General features: G+C 44.2%; 1 protein-coding gene across 2 annotated transcripts; it reads right to left on the reverse strand.

The window, feature by feature from the left end:
* Nucleotides 1,732-17,583, reverse strand: LOC102186442 (DLA class II histocompatibility antigen, DR-1 beta chain). 2 transcript variants are annotated; one of them, XM_018039320.1, is made up of 5 exons: nt 17,442-17,583; nt 12,039-12,308; nt 4,308-4,589; nt 3,522-3,624; nt 1,732-2,247 (listed from the first exon to the last, which is right to left on the reverse strand). In XM_018039320.1, the coding sequence occupies exons 1-5, from the start codon at nt 17,539-17,541 to the stop codon at nt 2,091-2,093; spliced, it is 912 nt and encodes a 303-aa protein (XP_017894809.1). In that variant the 5' UTR covers nt 17,542-17,583; the 3' UTR covers nt 1,732-2,090. The 2 variants fall into 2 exon arrangements, with proteins under 2 accessions (XP_017894809.1, XP_017894808.1); XM_018039319.1 differs by having other exon boundaries at nt 1,732-2,161; nt 17,442-17,579.

The raw sequence follows: 20,332 nt of genomic DNA on the forward strand, positions 1-20,332 counted from the left end.
TAAAATTTAATGTTTTAGTAAATTATAGATTTTTTTCTTGTTTTAAATTTATTTTTTATTGAGGTAACATTGATTTAGGAGAAGAAGGGGCTAACAGAGGATGGGATGGTTGGATGACATCACTGACTGTATGGACATGAGTTTGAGTAAGCTCCGGGAGTTGGTGATGGACAGGGAAGCCTGGCATGCTGCAGTCCATAGAGTCACAAAGAGTCGGACATGACTGAGCAACTGAACTGAAATGAACATTAATTTATAACACTATATAAGTTTTGCATTAAAATATTTTATTTCTACTTTTGTGTACACTAGAGCATGCCAGAAATTTAGTTTCCATTCACCTTCATACAGTTGATGCCCTTCATCCATTTCACCCTCCTCCCACTTCTGGGTACTTATCCAAAGACTATGGAAACACTAACTCAAAAAGATACATATGCATCCACATGTTTATCACAGTAATATTCGCAATAGCCGAACTATGGAAACAACCTAAGTGCCCACCAACAGATGAATGGATTAAAACAAGACGTGGTATGTGGTATATATATATATACGTATTTATACAATGGAGTGCTATCAGCCATAAAAAAGGTGAAGTCTTGCCATTTGCAACCACATGGATGGACCTCGAGGGTATGATGCCAAGTAAAATAAGTCAGATAGAGAAAGATTTACTCATAATATGTGGAATGCAAAAACAAGCAAAACAAAATAAATAAAACATACCAAACAAAAATAAATGCTTAGATACAATGAACAGAGAAGTGGTTACCAGTGGTGTGTTTTGATTGGCTGATTCAACTTATTTACATTTAGGGTGATTACTGATCGATGAGGACACAGTACTGTTATTTTCTCTTTTGTTTTCTGGTTGTTTTTGGATCTCTATTGCTTCCTTTTTCCTTGTGTTTCTATCTGCCATTTTAACTTGGTGGCTTTGTAGTATGTCTTCTTCATTTCCCTTTTTTTAAAATGTTTCATATCTCTGCTCTAGATTTATGTTTTGTGGCCATCATGAAGTTCATATGAAACATATCGTAGTCCAGGTTCGATGCATGATACTGGATGCTTGGGGCTGGTGCACTGAGATGACCCAGAGGGATGGTACGGGGAGGGAGGGGGGAGGGGGGTTCAGGATGGGGAACACGTGTATACCTGTGGCGGATTCATGTTGATGTATGGCAAAACCAATACAATATTGTTAAGTAATTAGCCTCCAATTAAAATAAATAAATTTATATTAAAAAAACGTATCGTAGATAAAATAGTCTTTTTTCCTGCTGATAGCATTTTATCTTCATTTACCTATTCGGCTTCTGTACTTTTTCCCTTCCCTGTTTGTATTTTTTGTTGTCTCAAAAGAGCCCGTTTTGTGTTGTGTTTGTTCCCAAGTTGAAGTAGCTATAGCTATTTTTCTGCCTTTCCCCTCTTTAATCTTTATGCTATGAGAAAATGTTAAAAACTCTGTTCTGATTACACAGTTGCAATTTTCTGCTTCTATGTATCACCTGACTCAAATTTGTTGCTTTTGGAAAGTAGCCCTTTGGCTCATTCCCTGTTTGCCCATTTCTGTTCCTCTCTAACCTTAAAGGAACTTAGTTAGAGGAATGAGATCACTGAGCAGTTGAAACTGACTTCCGACTTATGCTCTCATGAATACACACCATGCCTTGTCTAACCTGTACAAAGATTCCACTCTCTTGTATTTCAAAAAATACATATAAAGAAATGTGTATGGAGGGAGGCAGCAAGGGTAGAGAACAAAGAGGACCAGGAAAGAATGAAGATAAGGTACTGGAATCAATCCTGGGGACTTCTGGGTGCAGGGTAGGGGCCGAAGAAGCCACCCAGGACTTTTTCTGCAGGGTCATTCAACCCAGAGCAAATTAGACCCTGAGAAAGTACTCTTGTCGTGAGGAGTGAACGCTGTACAGCAGAAATGAAAACAACACTGCAAATCAATCATATTTCAATAAAATTAACAAATAAAGACTGCCAGGCCAGCAGCCACCAGAGGGGCAACTCTTCTATTAAAAACTCTGAAAGTAATACAATAAGAGGCCCACGGTCTGAAGTAGGAAACCTTTTCAAGCTGCAAAAAAGCTGGGACTGAAGGTTCTTGTCTGAGTGTCATGGTCTCTGCTCCAGCTCAGGAGACCTGCAGGGGACAGAGGAGAGGGCTGTTTCCATACCACCGCTTCTTGCTGCTTCTTCCCCACTTCCTGGGGGCCTCCCCTGAGAGCTCTGCAGTAAGAAGGCGGAAATCAGTCTTAAGCCTCCCTGAACCACAGTAACCTCAGGCCATGGGCCTCTTATTTTATTATTTTTAGAGTTTCAATTGAAGAGATGCCCCTTTGATGGCTGCTGGGCTGGCAGTCTTTATTTGTTAATTTTATTGAAATATAGTTGATTTTACAGTGCTGTTTTCATGTCTGCTGTACAGCAAAGTGACCCAGTTAGACACATATTTACATTTAAATTTTACTTTTCATTTATTTACGGTTGCACTGGATCTTTGTTGTGGGGCACGGGCTTTCTCTAGTTGTGGCTGGTGGGCTTCTCACTGTGGTGGCTTCTCCTGTTGCAGAGTGCAGGCTCTAGGGTGCATGGACACAGTAGCTGTGGCATGCAGGCTTATTAGCCCTGTGGCATGTGGGATCTTAGTTCCCCAACCCTGGATTGAACCTGTGTCCCCTGCATCAGGAGAGGGCTTCTTAACCACTGGAGCACCAGGGAAAACCCCACATACATACATTTTTAAACAGTTCTTTTCCATTATGATTTATCTCAGGATATAGAGTTTCCTGTGCTATACAGTAGCACCTTGGTATTTATCCATCCTGTATATAATATCCATCTGCCAATCCCAGACTCCCAATCTCTCTCTTCTCCACCTCCTCCCCCTTGGCAAACACAAGTCTGTTCTCTTATTAACTGTGCAAAGCTTTACTGCAAACTGCCTAATCAGAATTCAGTCTTTCTCATTTTGTCTGTTGCCTCATTTGTTATCTCCACAACTGTTCCTAGGAGACCAAATCTCTCTCTAAAAGGGGATGAAAGGGCATTACCTTGGCTGAAGCCCAGTGTCCCCTAGGAAAGGAGAGGGAGGAGGCACATTCTCAGGATACAGTGTCTCAGCCCCTGACCACCCCCTGAGATTTCTCAACACCACAGCTTGCATCACTGAATACCAGGGTGGACAGGGGAGCAGACCCTGGAATGCATATGACCTAGGAAGCTTCCATCACACAAATCCAGCACCATTTCATCAGCCTTAGTGTCTCTTCTTGCATTTGCCCAAGGATTTCCATCTGAGATCTCCATGCATGCTATGCTAACCCTTCTCTTATCTCTACAGGCCATCACCTCTTATATTTCACCCATAGGTGCTTTCTGGATTTCTAGGAAAGTTAAGATCAACTAGACAAAGGTTGTATTCAGAGAACTTCATTGAGTAAAGCCATATTTCTTCCTCCAAACAATCTGCGGGGCTTCTCAGCTGCCAACAGGTCCCTTACCTCCTGATGTAGAAGAGCAGCCCCATCCCAAGGAAGAGCAGACCCAGAACACAGGCCCCGATTCCACTCAGCATCTTTTCTTTTGAAGATTCGTCCTGTGCCCCTGAGAAAAGAAGCCAGTTTCTGAGTGATTTTTATCCCAAATCCAACTTCTGTAATTGAAATTGGGGGGAAGAAGCCTGCTCTGAAAAAACTGAAATAATTGGCCATTCCTAGAAAAGAGATGAAAATTCAAGCTGAGTTACTACAAGGTTCAGGCAGTGAATCATTTAAATATCCCAGCCCTGATAGAAGGCCACACATCTTCAACATCTGACGGATGAGGAGCCTGGGACTGGATGAGGTGGGGAAGTCTGTCTTGGCTGACAGAGCTAATAAAAGGCAGAGCTGGGACTGAACTTCCCTCAGGTCAGGAAGGTCTTTGGAGGGGGTGTGCCCCTTCTCAGATCACAATGAACAATCACTCAGGGCAAGAGTGTCCAAAGCACAAGCCCAACTTGACACAGAGGACTGGTGCCCAGGAGGTCACAGGAGGCTCTGCTTGCTGGGCAGAACTGGCTCCCCAGGGGGCCCAGGCATTTACAGAAGTCATCAGGGATATCTGCAAACTAATGGAGGATCTCCATCACAGGACGTCACAGGGCAACCCCAACAACCTCAGCTGAATGAGACGAGAACATGGAGCCCATGGACACTTGTGCGGGGAGAGGAGAAACCTGACACTTGGGGGTAAGTGGGCCCCCTCTGTGGTGGCTGAGAAACTTATGAGATCAGAGAGCTCCTCACTCCATTCTGCTGTTACAGGGCTCATCCGGCTGGGGTGCTCCACGTGGCAGGTGTAGACCTCTCCACCCTGAGGAACTATTTCAAGCATCACCATGATCTGGAAAGTCCAGTCTCCATTAGGGATCAGGCCTGTGGAGACCACCCCGGCCTCCTCTTCCTGGCCATTCTGGAACCACTTGACTTCAATGTGGCCAGGGTAGAAACCATTCACAGAGCAGACCAGGAGGTTGTGGTGCCATAGAGGCCGACTCTTTACAGGATACACAGTCACCGTAGGCTCAACTAGGAGAGAAAACACAGCAGGGGTTATTGTGGGAGACAGACTAAGTCTCCTGACCAGACTGCAGCCTCCGACAGGCCAGGCTTCCCATGTGGCTTCAGAGGATGTGGTGCCATGAACCTTGCTTGAATTTAACCCCAAAACCTCCAACCCCTATTAGAGTTGAGAGATGTTGAGGAAAATTGTGGGGTTTCTTTCTCATAACTTTAAGGAGTTACTTATTGTTGAACTGCAGTATTTGCACTTTTTACAGGACACAGGGTATATTCATTAAAAGTGTGATTTCTGTAACTAGGCTCCTTGGGTTCAAATCCAGGCTCTGCTTCTATCTGGTTAATTCTGGAAGAGTTTTTAAATTACTTTGTGCCTCAACTTTCTTATTTCTAAGGAAGATAATGAAGCAAACTTACCTCTTTGAGTTAGATGAGTCATATATAAGATGGACTACTATATATAGAAAACTATAAAACACTGGTGAAAGAAATCAAAGAGGACACTAATAGATGGAGAAATATACCATGTTCATGGATCAGAAGAATCAATATAGTGAAAATGAGTATACTACACAAAGCAATCTATAGATTCAATGCAATCCCTATCAAGCTACCAACGGTATTTTTCACAGAGCTAGAACAAATAATTTCACAATTTGTATGGAAATACATAAAACCTCAAATAGCCAAAGCAATCTTGAGAAAGAAGAATGGAACTGGAGGAATCAACTTGCCTGACTTCAGGCTCTACTACAAAGTCACAGTCATCAAGACAGTATGGTACTGGCACAAAGACAGAAATATAGATCAATGGAACAAAATAGAAAGCCCAGAGATAAATCCACACACCTATAGACACCTTATCTTTGACAAAGGAGGCCAGAATATACAATGGAGAAAAGACAATCTCTTTAACAAGTGGTGCTGGGAAAACTGGTCAACCACTTGCAAAAGAATGAACCTAGAACACTTTCTAACACCATTCACAAAAATAAACTCAAAAAGGATTAAGGATCTAAATGTAAGACCAGAAACTATAAAACTCCTAGAGGAGAACATAGGCAAAACACTCTCCGACATAAATCACAGCAGGATCCTCTATGACCCACATCCTAGAATATTGGAAATAAAAGCAAAAATAAGCAATGGGACCTAATTAAAATTAAAAGCTTCTGCACAACTAAGGAAACTATAAGCAAGGTGAAAAGACAGCCTTCAGAATGGGAGAAAATAATAGCAAATGAAGCAACGGACAAAGAACTAATCTCAAAAATATGCAAGCAACTCCTGCAGCTCAATTCCAGAAAAATAAACGACCCAATCAAAAACTGGGCCAAAGAACTAAATAGACATTTCTCCAAAGAAGACAAACAGATGGCTAACAAACACATGAAAAGATGCTCAACATCACTCATTATCAGAGAAATGCAAATCAAAACCACAATGAGGTACCATTTCACACCAGTCAGAATGGCTGCAATCCAAAAGTCTACAAGCAATAAATGCTGGAGAGGGTGTGGAGAAAAAGGAACCCTCTTACACTGTTGGTGTGAATGCAAACTAGTACAGCCACTATGGAGAACAGTGTGGAGATTCCTTTTAAAACTGGAAATAGAACTGCCTTATGACCCAGCAATCCCACTTCTGGGCATACACACTAAGGAAACCAGAATTGAAAGAGACACGTGTACCCCAATGTTCATCACAGCACTGTTTATAATAGCCAGGACATGGAAGCAATCTAGATGTCCATCAGCAGACGAATGGATAAGAAAGCTGTGGTACATATACACAATGGAGTATTACTCAGACATTAAAAAGAATACATTTGAATCAGTTCTAATGAGGTGGATGAAACTGGAGCCCATTATACAGAGTGAAGTAAGCCAGCCAGAAAGAAAAATACCAATACAGTATACTAATGCATATATATGGAATTTAGAAGATGGTAATGATAACCCTGTATGCGAGATAGCAAAAGAGACACAGATGTATTGAACAGTCTTTTGGACTCTGTGGGAGAGGGAAAGGGTGGGATGACTAGGGAAAATGGCACTGAAACATGTATATTATCATACGTGAAACGAATCACCAGTCCAGGTTTGATGCATGATACAGGATGCTCAGGGCTGATGCACTGGGATGACCCAGAGGGATGGGATGGGGAAGGAGGTGGGAGGGGAGTTCAGGATGGGGAACACACGTACAACCATGGTGGATTCATGTCAATGTATGGCAATACCAATACAACATTGCAAAGTAATTAGCCTCCAATTAAAGTAAATAAATTTATATATATATAAAGATGGACTACTGCTGCTAAGTCATCTCAGTCATGTCCGACTCTGTGTGACCCCATAGACAGCAGCCCACCAGGCTCCTCTGTCCATGGGATTCTCCAGGCAAAGAGTACTGGAGTGGGGTGCCATTGCCTTCTCCAAGATGGACTACTACTCAGCCATAAAAAAGAACAAAATAATGCCATTTACAACAACATGGATGCCCCTAGAGATGATCATACTAAGTAAAGCCAGTCAGATAGAGAAGGACAGATACCACATGCTATCACTTATATGTGGAATCTAAAATATGACACAATGAACTCATTTACGAAACAGACACATGGACACAGAGAATAGACCTGTAGTTGTCAAGGGGTACGGGCTTGGGGGAGGAATGGAGTGGGAATCTGGGGTTGGTAGATGAAAGTTATTATATACAGAACAGATAAACAACATGGTCCCACTGTATAGCACAGAGAACTATATTCAGTATCCCTATGATAAACCATAATGGAAAAGAAAAGAGTATTAAAAGAAGAATGTATGTAACGGAATCACTTTGCTGTACAGCAGAGATTAACACAACATGGTAAATCAACTCTACTTCAAGAAAAAATATTGACCATCATATTTTTAAAAAGACTTGATAGACTTAAACTATGTTAAGAAACAGCTGGGGGAATTCCCTGGTGGTCCAATGGTTAGGACTCTGCACTCTCACTGCCAAGGGCCTGGTTCAACCCCTGATCGAGGAACTAAAGTCCCACAGGTTGTGTGGAGTGGCTGGAACTTAGTGCTCAATATACGTTAGTTACTCGTTGAATTTCTTTTTTTTTTTTACTATGAAAGAAAATACGATTCAAAGCTTAAGGAAAAATGAGAGAACAGCAGTGGGGTTGGCAGAGTTGTAGAGCTGCATGGAAACTGCTCTTCCCCTGAGCAGCAGAGACGGGCCTCAGAGGTCATTCTCCACGAGGGGTGTCTCAAGGAAACCATAAGTCCTGCACAGGAAAAGCAGCAAGGAGAGTTCATCATTTTAAAAGTTGTTATAGCTTTATACTCAGCTGATGAATCTCTCCCTTTGTCTCCCTTTTTTCCAAAGAAAGTCCCAGTGGGATCTCACCAGACACTGAGTCTGCCTGTGCCTTGATTTTGGACTTATTCTTCTCTAAAGCTGTGAGAAATACATTTATGTCATTTTTAACATAAAGCAGTTCATGGTAGTTTGTTATAGTAGTCGGATCTGATTATAGCTGTCTGACATTATACAAATGGCAGAGTAGAAGGACGTGAGCTCATCTTTTCCTGCAAGAACACCAAAATTGCAACTAGCGGCTGAACAACTATTGACAGCAGGATGTTGGAACCCACCAAAGAAAAGATACCCCACATCCAGGGACAAAGGAGAAGCCACAACGAGATGGTAGGAGGGGCTCAATCAGAGGCTCTTGGAGAGTACAAACAAAACTTGCCCACACCAGGACCCAGTGAAAGGAGCAGTGACCCCACAAGAGACTGATCCAGCCCTGCCTGTGAGTGTTTGAGGGTCTCCTGCAGAGGCACAGGTCAGTAGTGGCCTCCCACAGGGACAGGGGCTCTGGCAGCGGCAGTCCTGGGAGGCGTGGTGTGTGGCTTACGTCCACTTGGAGGAGGCTTACGTCCATTAGCCCTATCTTTAGAGCCGATAGCCCTAGCTCAGAGACTGCAGAATCCAGGACTGGGCTGCCTCAGGGAGAGAGCACAGCCCCAGCCATCAGCAGAAAACTGGATTAAAGACTTACTGAGCATGACCCTACCCTCAGAGCAAGACCCAGTTTTCCCCACAGCCAGTCTCTCCCATCAGGGAGCTTGCACAAGCCTCTTATTGCCATGCATCAGAGCTCAGACAGAATGAAAACTATAAACACAGAAAACTAACCAAAATGATCACATGGCTCTCAGCCTGTGTAAGCCAATGAAACTGTGAGCCATGCCGTGCAAGGCCACCCAAGACAGACGGGCCATGGTGGAGTCCTGACAAAACATGGTCCACTGGAGAAGGGAATGGCGAACCACTTCAGCATTCTTGCCTTGAGAACCCCATGAACAGTATGAAAAGGCAGAAAGAATGACCCTGAAAGATGAGCCCCCCAGGTCAGAAGGTGTCCACTATGCTACTGAGGAAGAGCAGAGAAACAGCTCCGAACTGTGGTGCTAAAAAAGACTCTTGACAGTCCTTTGGAGAGCAAGAAGATCAAACCAGTTCATCCTAAAAGAAATCAACCCTAAATTCTCATTGGAAGGACTGATGCCAAAGCTGAAGCTCCAATACTTTGGCCACCTGATGTGAACAGCTGGCTTGTTGGAAAAGATGCTGATGCTGGGAAAGACTGAAGGCAGGAGAAGGGGGTGGCAGAGGATGAGATGGTTGGACAGCATCATTGACTCAATGGACATGAGTCTGAGCAAACTCTGGGAGACACTGAAGGACAGAGAAGCCTGGTGTGCAGCAGTCCATAGGGTCACAAAGAGTTGGACGTGACTGAGTGATTGAACAACAATGTTTGGAATTGTTATCATTTTAGAATTATCTCTCCTTCTAAACTGACATTTGTGATCAGAGTATGGCCTGGGACTCAACATCTGAAACAACCTCTAACACTATCAAAGTGAAAGTGAAGTCACTCAGTCGTGTCTGACTCTTTGCGACCCCGTGAACTGTAGCCCACCAGGCTCTTCAGTCCATGGAATTTTCCAGGCAAGAGTACTGGAGTGGGTTGCCATTTCCTTCTCTAACACTGTCAGGCCCTAGGTAAATACAATTATTTTAAAAGAAAGAAGCAGGGGATGCATTTGTACAGAACCATAAAATAGTAGATTTAAGATCGATGGTAAACCATTAGTCACAATTTTGCTGTTTCTATTTCAGTAAATAAAAACTGTTAAACACTTAACATGGAAAATATTAAACAGAATCTAATAGAAACCGCAAACTGGAGAAAATGTTGACTCAAAATGTTAATAATCTTACTGCACAGAGAAGTCATAAAATTACTGAGAAAAACACATGGACCCCAGCAATAACAGATTAATAGTGTTTAGAGCAGTCATTGCTGCTGCTTAGTCACTTCAGTCATGTCCGACTCTGTGCGACCCCATAGACGGCAGCCCACCAGCTCCCCCGTCCCTGGGATTCTCCAGGCAAGAACACTGGAGTGGGTTGCCGTTTCCTTCTCCAATGCTTGAAAGTGAAAAGTGAAAGCTAAGTCGCTCAGTCGGGTCCGACCCTCAGCGTTCCCATGGACTGCAGCCCACCAGGCTCCTCCATCCAGGGGATTCTCCAGGCAAGAGTACTGGAGTGGGGTGCCATTGCCTTCTCTGGGAGCAGTCATTACAACTGGCAAAAAAAAAAAAAAATGATAAAAGAGAACTTTAGAAATAAAAGAAATATAAGTTAAAAACAATAAGATATAAATGTCCAACTAAGTGACAATATGGAAAATAAAATTTACAATGGGGAGTGCCAGGTAAATTGTTTACAACCATACAAAGGGTTAATATGTAACTACCTAAGTACTATTACATTATAAACATGGTAATATTAGTATGTTAATATTAAGTAACAAAATTATATCCGGAAGTTGGCTTCATAATCATTTCAAATATGTAAACATGTACATACCAAGAAAGCAAAAAAGTAGTCGGAAATTTAGAACTAAAAGCAGCTTCAGAAAGGTCAGAAGGGTGTGGGAGGTTCCCCTCTACTGCACCCCTAGAAATTAGTGCCCCCTCTAATTTATTCTCAGCGCAACACTCCTGCACACAGACCCCAGCGCACTTACCGGGGAGGGTTCAGCAGTGAGGGGTGTGCCCAGAGCAGACTGGAGCTCCTCTCACAGTCTCCCAGTCCTTTCACATTCCTCAGCTCCCCCCAAACCTCCCAAACCACGGACACCTCGAGGCCCCTTCCCGAATCTCTGCCCCCACTTCAGCCAGCCTTCCCCTCCACCCGCCCCCCAGCCCTCCCTGGGCGGCAGGAGGCCCAGACGCCCGCCCCTCCCCCGCATCGGTCTTCCCACCTCGCCCCTCTCTCCCCCTCTCAGACCCCGGTCCACTCCCCCACCACACCACCCTCCCTCCGCCCACCGCACACTGACAAAATCGCACACTAGCTTTCTGACAGCAGGCTTTCACGGGGACCCCCGTAGCCTGCCCTGCCCTCCCCCATCCGACTCACTGGACTCAGTCTAGCTCTGTCTCTCTCTCTGTCTCTCGGTCTGTGTCTCTGTCTTTGCCTGTCTGTCTCTGTCTCTCCATCTCTGTCTCTGTCTCTCTGTCTCTGTCTCTGTCTGTGTCTCTGTCTCTGTGTCTCTGTCTCTATCTCCACCTCTGAAATCTCCATCTCTGTCTCTCCGTCTCTCTCTCCATCTCTCTCTGTGTCTCTGTCTCTCTCTGTCTCTCTGTGTCTCTGTCTCTCTCTGTCTCTCTGTGTCTCTGTCTCTGTCTCTGTGTCTCTGTCTCTCTATCTCCGTCTCTCTCTGTCTCTCCGTCTCTCTCTCTGTCTCTCTGTGTCTCTGTCTCTCTATCTCCGTCTCTCTGTGTCTCTGTGTCTCTGTCTCTCTATCTCCGTCTCTCTCTGTCTCTCTGTGTCTCCCTCTGTGTCTCTGTCTTTCTATCTCCGTCTCTCTCTGTCTCTCCGTCTCTCTCTCTGTGTCTCTGTCTCTCTGTCTCCGTCTCTCTCTGTCTCTCCGTCTCTCTCTCCGTCTCTCTCTCTGTGTCTCTGTCTCTCTATCTCCGTCTCTCTCTGTCTCTCCGTCTCTCTCTGTCTCTCTGTGTCTCTCTCTGTGTCTCTGTCTTTCTATCTCCGTCTCTCTCTGTCTCTCCGTCTCTCTCTCTGTGTCTCTGTCTCTCTATCTCCGTCTCTCTCTGTCTCTCCATCTCTCTCTGTCTCTCTGTGTCTCTCTCTGTGTCTCTGTCTTTCTATCTCCGTCTCTCTCTGTCTCTCCGTCTCTCTCTCTGTGTCTCTGTCTCTCTATCTCCGTCTCTCTGTGTCTCTGTGTCTCTGTCTCTCTATCTCCGTCTCTCTCTATCTCCGTCTCTCTCTGTCTCTCCGTCTCTCTCTGTCTCTCCATCTCTGTCTCGGTCGCTCTCACACTCCCCTCCCCTGCACCCACCTCTCACCCCCATCCCGGCTCACCTCTCCTCTGCACCGTGCGGCTTGCAAAGAACTCGTAGTTGCTGGCGCAGAAGTCGTGCCCGGCGGCGCGCGCCCGCTGCGGGGCGTCGGGCCAGCGGTTCCAGCGCTCGGCCGCCGGCCGCCCCATCTCGGTCCGCGCCCGGTACTCGCCCACGAGGCTGTCGAAGCGCACCAGCTCCTCGCGGTTGTAGATGTACCTGTCCAGGAAGCGCACCTGCTGCGTGCCGTTGGAGAAGTGACACTCGGACTTGCCCTGCACCATGAAGAGTGCTGTGGGGACGGGAGTGCCCTGGTTACCTGGTGCCCGGCGCCGCGGGGCAACGGGAACTCCCAAGGGCTCCCCCGGGCCCTCGGAGCCCCGGTCCGTCCTCCCCCGCCAGCCGCGCAGGGAAGACGAGCTCTGCCCCTGAGCCGATCGGGCTCCTCTTGGCCACCAGGCTCGCCTGGCGTCGCCAAGTGTGGCCTGGTCGGGGTCCCCACCACCGCCTCCTCCTGGGACCCTCCACCGCGGACACCAGCGCTGAGTCTCCCCACGACCTCTGCCGCAACACGGCCGCCCCCTTCCTCCTGCGCGTGCTTGGTCAGGACTGCCCGCCTGCCAAACCCTCGCTGCCCCTGAGATTCCAGGAAGGGGAAAGCGTGCACCGTCCCTCTATTCGTGGAGCTTGACATTTAGTGAAAGTGATGGACGGAAGCCAAATGCACAGCAATTTATACAGGAATGAGAAATGTCAGGATAACAGGGTGGGGATCTGTGAACGATGGGAGGACCTAGGCTAGGTTAGGGCGTCAGAGGCACGGTCTCTGAAGACACTGAAAGTATGAGGTGTAAGGGGAAGTGGCTGAGAGCTCGAGGAAGAGCGTGTGTGTTTAGGGGAAAAAGAGAGACACATTTTAAGTAGAAATGTGGAAAAGAAGTAGACGTGTGGAAAAGCTGGAAGAATTAACTGATGAACTTCCTCAAGAAGACAGTTCACTGAACCACAAAAAAGTGAGAGAAAGGAGGCTGAAAGATGAGACTGGAGAAATTACATGGAACCAGGCACTTGTAGGTAATCTTAGGATTTTGACTTTATGCTAAATGTAATGAAAACTATTGATGGGTTGTAGGAGATTAAAACCGTAAGCCCAGGTCCACCATTCCTTTTCCAAGTCTGGACAGCTCAGAAAGCCAGATTTTCTAAAATTTGGCAGTTCTGACCTGCTGACGGAAAGGCTCAGCTGGGTCTCAGCGCTCTTATTGGTTGCACATGGTTCTGTAGCTTCATTGTGTGTAAAGATACAGAGATACAAATATACACACACATACCATATGAGTGTATGTCTTTGTAAATTTTTGGGTCTTTTCTTAAATTGCAGTATCGTTGATTTACAATATTATATTAGTTCCAGGTGTACAACACAGTGATTCAATACTTTTATAGATTATACTCCATTTAAAGTTATTACAAAATAATGGCTATATTTCCCTGAGCTGTACTATATGTCTTTGCTGCTTATTTATTTTATACGTAGTACTTAGCATCTCTTAATACCATACCGTTGTCTCATTCTTCCTGCCTTCCGGTTCCCCACTGGTAGCCACTAGTTCACACTTTGTGAGTCTGTTTCTGTTTTGCCATACACATTTGTTTGCTTTATGTTTTAGACTCCACTTATAAGTGATAACAGAGTATTCAATTTTTTCTGTCTGACTTATTCCACTAATCTTAATACTCTCTAGGTCCATCCATATTGTTGCAAATGGCAGAATTTCATTCTTTTTTATGACTAATATTCCATTGTATATGTACCACATTTTTATCCATTCATCTGTCAATGGACACTTAAGTTGCTTTCACATTTTGGGTATTGTAAAAAATGCTGCAGTGAATGAACACTGGGATGCAACATTGGGATGCATGAACCCCTGCAATCTAATCACCATGTGGTAGCTAGAATTATTTAAAAAAAATAAATATAGGGCAGTAGTTCAGTGGCTAAGACTCTGAGCTTCCCATGTACAAGGCCAGTGTTCACTCCTTGGTTAGAGAACTAGACCCCACGTGCCGCAGCTAAAATCCCACATGCTGCCACCAGAAAAAAAAAGATCGTGTACGCTGCAACTACAGATCTGCATGCCGCAACAAAGATCGAAGATCCCGCGTGCCACAACTAAGATCCAGTGCAGCCAAATAAATAAATAAATATTTTTAAAAATATACAAGTGGACTCTGTAACTTCCCTTAGTAGCTTTACGTATCTCTGTAAATAAAAGTCAAATTTCTCATCATGGCCATTTGGGCCTAACATGATTTGGCTCTTGACTTTCTCTCCAACCTCACCTTATCCCACTCCTCCACCTGCTTTATTTGTTTCAGCTGCTCGAACCTTCTTTCTGTCCCTTAAACACAGCAAACATCTTCCCACATTTCTACCTTTCCCTTCCCTGGAGTATTTGTCCCTTAGATCTTTCTCATGATTGTTTTCTTCTCATCATTTATTGGATGTCACTTTCTCAGGAAAAGCCCCCTAGACACTTGCACTGAAGTCAGGTGAATGCTATATATCTATATCTATCTATCTATATATATATAATATGTGGCTCAGACAGTAAAGAACCTGCCTGCAATGCAGCAGACCTGTGTTTGATCCCTCCAGGGTCTGGAAGATCCCCTGGAGAGGGGAATGGCAACCCACTCCAGTATTCTTGCCTGGAGAATTCCATGGACAGAGGAGCCTGGTGGGCTACAATCCATAGTGTAACAAAGAGTCAGACACGCTAACACTCACTCATCACATATAATATACACATATAAACAGCATTTACTACTGTTTCAAATGTTTTTCTTGGTTCAGTGTTTATTGGGTTGTTGTCTTTCTTGTCATTAGGTAATTTCCATGATCATAATGGACTTCTCTGTATTATTCAAATAGAATTCACTGAGCCTAGTACATAATAGTTGCTCAAGAAAGTATTTGTCATTTATGGTTTGGGGAATTAATCTTTGTGGGGCTTCTGGAAAGCAGGAAGAGGCTCCCACTCCAACACAGTTTTGTAATCATAACAACTTAATTCCCCGGCCAGGGTTGAACCTGTGCCCTCTGCAGTTGGAGGTGGAGTTTTAACCACTGGACCACTGGGGAAGACTCTATACCTTATGTCTCTTATATATCCTGTGAGAAATTCGGACTAAGTTCCTCTTTCTCTTCTTTCTACTGTAACATTCACAGGTGATTTTAAGAGACAAGCAACATTTTATGAAGTTCCATCTCATCCAATGGGTCTGTTATAGTGCTGCAGGTTTGTGCAAACTTTGGGAATTTTCAGTGATGGTGATGACATGGTTGGGGAAAGAATACAGAAAAATGGAGGGAGAGGTAGCCAAAGATGGCTGATTATGGAAAACTGTCGGCATGATGAATGAACATATGAAAACTGGGCTCAAGACTCCAAGAGGTAATGAGGTCCCTTGACTTCCTTATTGGCTTTCAGCCCCGTGGGATGGAAACAGCCTTGACACTCTCAGTATCCTGCTCAGGGTACATGGTTTGAACCATATGAAATGGCTGATGTGTGACTATTTTGGGTTTATAAAAATATAATTTAATATGGTCTATTCTATACCGGGATTCCCAGGCGGCACTAGTGGTAAAGAACCCACCTGCCAGTGAAGGACACATGAGATGCAGGTTTGACCCCTAGGTTGGGAAGATCTGGAAAAGGGCATGGCAATCCACTCCAGTATTCTCGCCTAGAGAATCCCTTGGACAGAGGAGCCTAGTGGGCTATGATCTATAGGATCTCATAGAGTCAGACACTACTGAGCAACTGAAGACACACACACGCATTCTATATTAGTTGAATCTCTTCTTGAAGGTTCAGGCCAGATCAAGAGGCGATGTAGCAGAAACTGAGAGGATAGAAAGGTTCAAAATAGTCACAAGGAGCACTGGCCTGTGCCAGGTTTTCAGTTCTTCTTGAGTTCTTTAAGGCATCACAGAATGCCCCTTAGATGCTCCTTAACTACAGGTTATTCCGAGTACTGAGGATCCCCACTTTAGTTCCGGAGTGCGTTACGCCACAGGAGAAACGAGAGAAAACTAACCCCAACTTGTGCCAGAGAATCTCCAGTCCAGGAACACAGGCCTTATAAACCGTGGGGTTTAGGGAGAAAGAAAAGGAGACAGCAGATAACCAATAAGGACCTAATGCATAGCACAAGGGATGCTACTTAATAATTTGTAATAACCTAAAGGGGAAAAGAATCTGAAAAAGAATATATATATTATACTATAAGAATATATATACTATATATATAAAAGAATATATATACTACATATATATGTAACTGAGTGGCTGTGCTGTATACCTGAAACCAACTCGATATTATAAATCAACTATGAAAAAGTGAAAGTGTTAGTTGCTCAGTTGTGTCCGACTCTTTGAAACCCCACAGACTGAAGCCTGCCAGGCTTCTCTGTCCATGAAATTCTCTAAGCAGGAATACTGGAGTGGGTTGCTATTCCCTTCTCCAGGGGATCTTCCTGACCCAGGGATCGAAGCAAGATCTCCTGCACTGCCGGCTGATTCTTTACCATCTGAGCCGCCAGGAGAGGCCAGCACATACATATCATGTGTATGTATGTATAACTGAGTTGCTGTGCTGTACACCAGAAGCTGACCCAATATTGTAAATCAACGATACTTTAATTGAAAAAAGGAGGAGACAGTGGGGAGGCCACTTGGAACATCCTCACATACTAGGGAGAGGAAGCAGTGTCACAGATCCCTTGGAGGACACAAGAAGGGTCTTCCAGGAGAGGTCTTTCTACTTCCTTTTGAATCCCCTTAATGTTTTCATTTTGAATTATTTTGGAAATCATTTCTAAATCCTCTAAAAACCCTGAGGGAATGGGATGTGAGACTGGAGAGGTTTTATTAGAAGAGAGTTGAGAAGAAATAGGCTATATGCATATATATGAAGGCTCCTTGGGCAGGTCTCCTAAAGAGGGCAAGTATCCAGGCGCCTTTTGTTTGTGGAAGGAATGGAGGATTCATATGATAAAGATAGGGCTTCCCAGGTGGCTCAGTGGATAAAGAATCCGCGTGTGATGCAGGAGACTTGAGTTCCATCCCTGGGTTGGGAAGATCCCCTGGAGGAGGGCATGACAACCCACTCCAGTACTCCTGCTTGGAAAATCCCAAGGATAGAGGAGCGTGGCGGGCTACAGTCCATGGGGTTGCAAAGAGTTGGACACGACTGAAGTGGCTGAGCCTGCATGCAAGCACTCATGATAAAGATAAGTAGTCACTGGAGAAGATGCTGATTTTTGAGGAATGTGGCCTGGACAGAGAGGTAAAGCTAACTCCCTTCCTCCTCCTCCCTCCACAGCAGCTCACCATCCAAGGTGTGCACTTACTTCGGGTGTTTCCAGCCCAAGCCAGGAGAGGGCTCAGCACCATCAGTATCACTGGCAGAATTACTGTCCAGGAGCCTGGGGGGTACCAAAGGCACACCATGCAGGAGAACAGAAGAAGGCAAAGTGCAGGGGAGCAGAAAAATCTCGGTGAGGACTAAGATCCCCCCTCCACCCACATCTCAAATATTACCAACCTAGGAACTCATTGCTCTGTTTCTGGATTGGGTCGGCTGTTTGGGAGAGCCAATCAGATTCATCCGCGGATAACATCATCAGTTGCTGGTCAGATATTCAGTATGCAGTTCCTCTTTTGAATCCTTAAAAGGATTGTTTTAATTTTGTGCTTTAAAAGTTTGATCCGTTTTGTAGTTGTAGCATTTTAATTGGGGCTCTATCGTGAGCCAGCTCTGCTGGTCAGTGATGGTCACCTAAGTTTTTCAGGATCATCTCCCAACGCTGCCTCTACCTTTAGTGGACCTCCAGAATACACGTAAGAGAAAGCCGCTAACAGAGAGTGATCTGTGGGCAACGGAGTGTCTTGAAGGTACCTTTGCAGAGTGTGTAACTAACGGTGTAATAGGGTCCATGTCCTAATCCCATCCTGCAGGGGCTCAGAGATAGGTCTCAAATCAGCAACTCTGCTTTAGAATAATCAGTATTTTATGTGAAAAAGTGATTAATCCCTTCCTCCTGGTTCCCATTTTTGACTCCTCTCTCTACTGGGCACATGTCCCCTTCTCTTGATTTACCCGAAGGAAAGACACAAGCAGATGTTGCTCAGAACACAGTGTAGAGTGTTCAGTAAACAGAACCCTGTGAAAAAAACTATGAATTACCTCTTTTGATGCAACCATGATTTAAATATATCATTCTACTTTTAGATTAATGATTACATCTTATATTAACATATGCATTATCTGTGATTCAGAATGGACTTTAAAGGAAAGCTGTCATCTAAAGTTCTGCATAATTCTTTTTCTACCACAATTCTGATAAACAGTCCATCTTTACATGCTTTAATGTATCTAGTGACAGGAAACTCACCATGCTGCCATAAAAATGACTAGAACTGGTACTTTCTTGGTGGTCCAGTGGCTAAGACTCCATGCTCCCAATGCAGGGGGCTCAGATTTGATCCCTGTTGAGGGAGCTAGATCCCACATGCCGCAACTAAGAAGTCGCACGCCATAACTAAACTTCCTGCTTGCCACAACTGAGACCCAATGCAGCCAAATAAATAAATATATTTTTTTAAATGGCTAAAATTTATTGAGCAATTTTTGAGCTGGCTTTCTGTATCATCGTTTTATTGAATTCTCACATCATCTCAGTGATTGAATTACCAGAAGACGGACAGAATAAAAGGGTGGAGAAGAACAACTTTTGCCAGGATGCAAATCTGATGAGTGATACTCTCCACACTCAACCAAGTTAAGTGTGATTCCAAACCCCACAAGATCAGCTATTACTTCATAACAATCTACATTCAGTTTCTGAAGAGAACAGGGTCCTTAGATTAAAAAAATGTTTTCACTACATCTCAATGGAAATGTGAATCCATGAGAGGCCCATTTTTGTGAATGACAGCATTTTATATAAACTGAGGCAGTTGCAGTCTTGCAAATCTAGTTCCTCCAAAAGTTTCCCCTCATCTTCACTGTTGCTTTCCTCTGGAAATGATGAGCTTTGGCACGGATCTTTTGTCATGACACTAGAGCTCTTGTCCAAATCTCCTTATTGAAGATGAAAATGACCTTAACAGTCCTAAATCCAGTGCATTGGTCTCACTTATTATTCCAGATTTTTCAGCATAATGTAGTGCAAGTTTGAACACTGCAAAAGAGAATCAAATGGTGCCTCACTTACTTTGGGAAAAAAGGTTTCTTTGCCTGTGGAGAGTTCAAAATTTGCTTGGACAAGGAGAGCTTGAGGAGCAGTTACTATTGTCCCTGGACTTGAGGAGCATCTGTGTCCCCAGGACCCCGGTGATAATTCAGTACTACCAGCAGCTGTGCAGTTGCCCCAGGAAACGCTCACGTTTAATTTGACAAACAGAAAATCATACTTTACTCAGAATTCACCACTTGTGACAGTGTGGAAAGCCTAGCAAAGGCTCACCCGAGACGACAGGATAAAAGGAATGCCGAGGAAAAGTAATTCAATATCGCAAACATACCAAAGCCCCATGAAAGAGGGCACTACCAAAACTCATTCATATAAATCTGACATAGAGTTTATAAAATCATACAAAGTTCTTTTCAAAAAGGATGGGATGTATACATTTATGAGTAACCAAGATGTACTGCTTTAAATGTTATAAATCTCAACTTTTCTTCAATACTAATTAAACATAAGGACAATTCAGGTAAAACAATGCAGTAACCGTCACCACATCATCATCCCTAAGGTGATCTTGAGGCTGAATTTCTTCACTGAAAACAGGAGAAGCAATCCTGCTCAGCTCCGACTGTGTAAGAGAAGTCTCAAGTAAGAGCTTATCTCCTGAGGAAAATGCAGTTAATTTGGTTTCTGGAATAAAGTGTAGATTCAGTGTAGAAGTTCTAGTCTCTGCTCTCGATGCATGAGGCCATATGCTTGCTTCTTTGGGCAATAAATCAACACTCGGGAACAAACAAGTGAGATCACATGCACAGACCTTCACTGACCAACAAGCAGGTGGAAGTTTGTATCATTACAGGATGCTTTGAGCCCCACAGACTGTCGCAGAATAGGACTCATTTGTAGAAAGCCTGGAAAGTTGCAATACATCTGGGAAAAATGGGTTCTTCATTTTCGCAGGCTCGTTAGCATGTAGAATGTCTCTCTCTTGTCCAAGCAGTTTAATATATTCTCTGTAGTTTTCAGAAGCTATCAGCACTAAGCTGGAAACA

This window comes from Capra hircus, chromosome 23 (genome assembly GCF_001704415.2).
Source record: "Capra hircus breed San Clemente chromosome 23, ASM170441v1, whole genome shotgun sequence".
NCBI lineage: Eukaryota > Metazoa > Chordata > Mammalia > Artiodactyla > Bovidae > Capra > Capra hircus.

Excerpts from the sequence above, each read along its gene's own strand:
- LOC102186442 (XM_018039320.1), bottom strand. The coding sequence starts at position 17,541 with ATGGTGTGCCTTTGGTACCCCCCAGGCTCCTGGACAGTAATTCTGCCA. Across the intron at positions 4,590-12,038 it reads CCGCACGGTGCAGAGGAGAG|TTGAGCCTACGGTGACTGTG; the intron begins GTGAGCCGGGAT and ends TTTCTCTCCTAG. Across the intron at positions 2,248-3,521 it reads CTGCTCTTCTACATCAGGAG|AGCTCTCAGGGGAGGCCCCC; the intron begins GTAAGGGACCTG and ends TTCTTACTGCAG.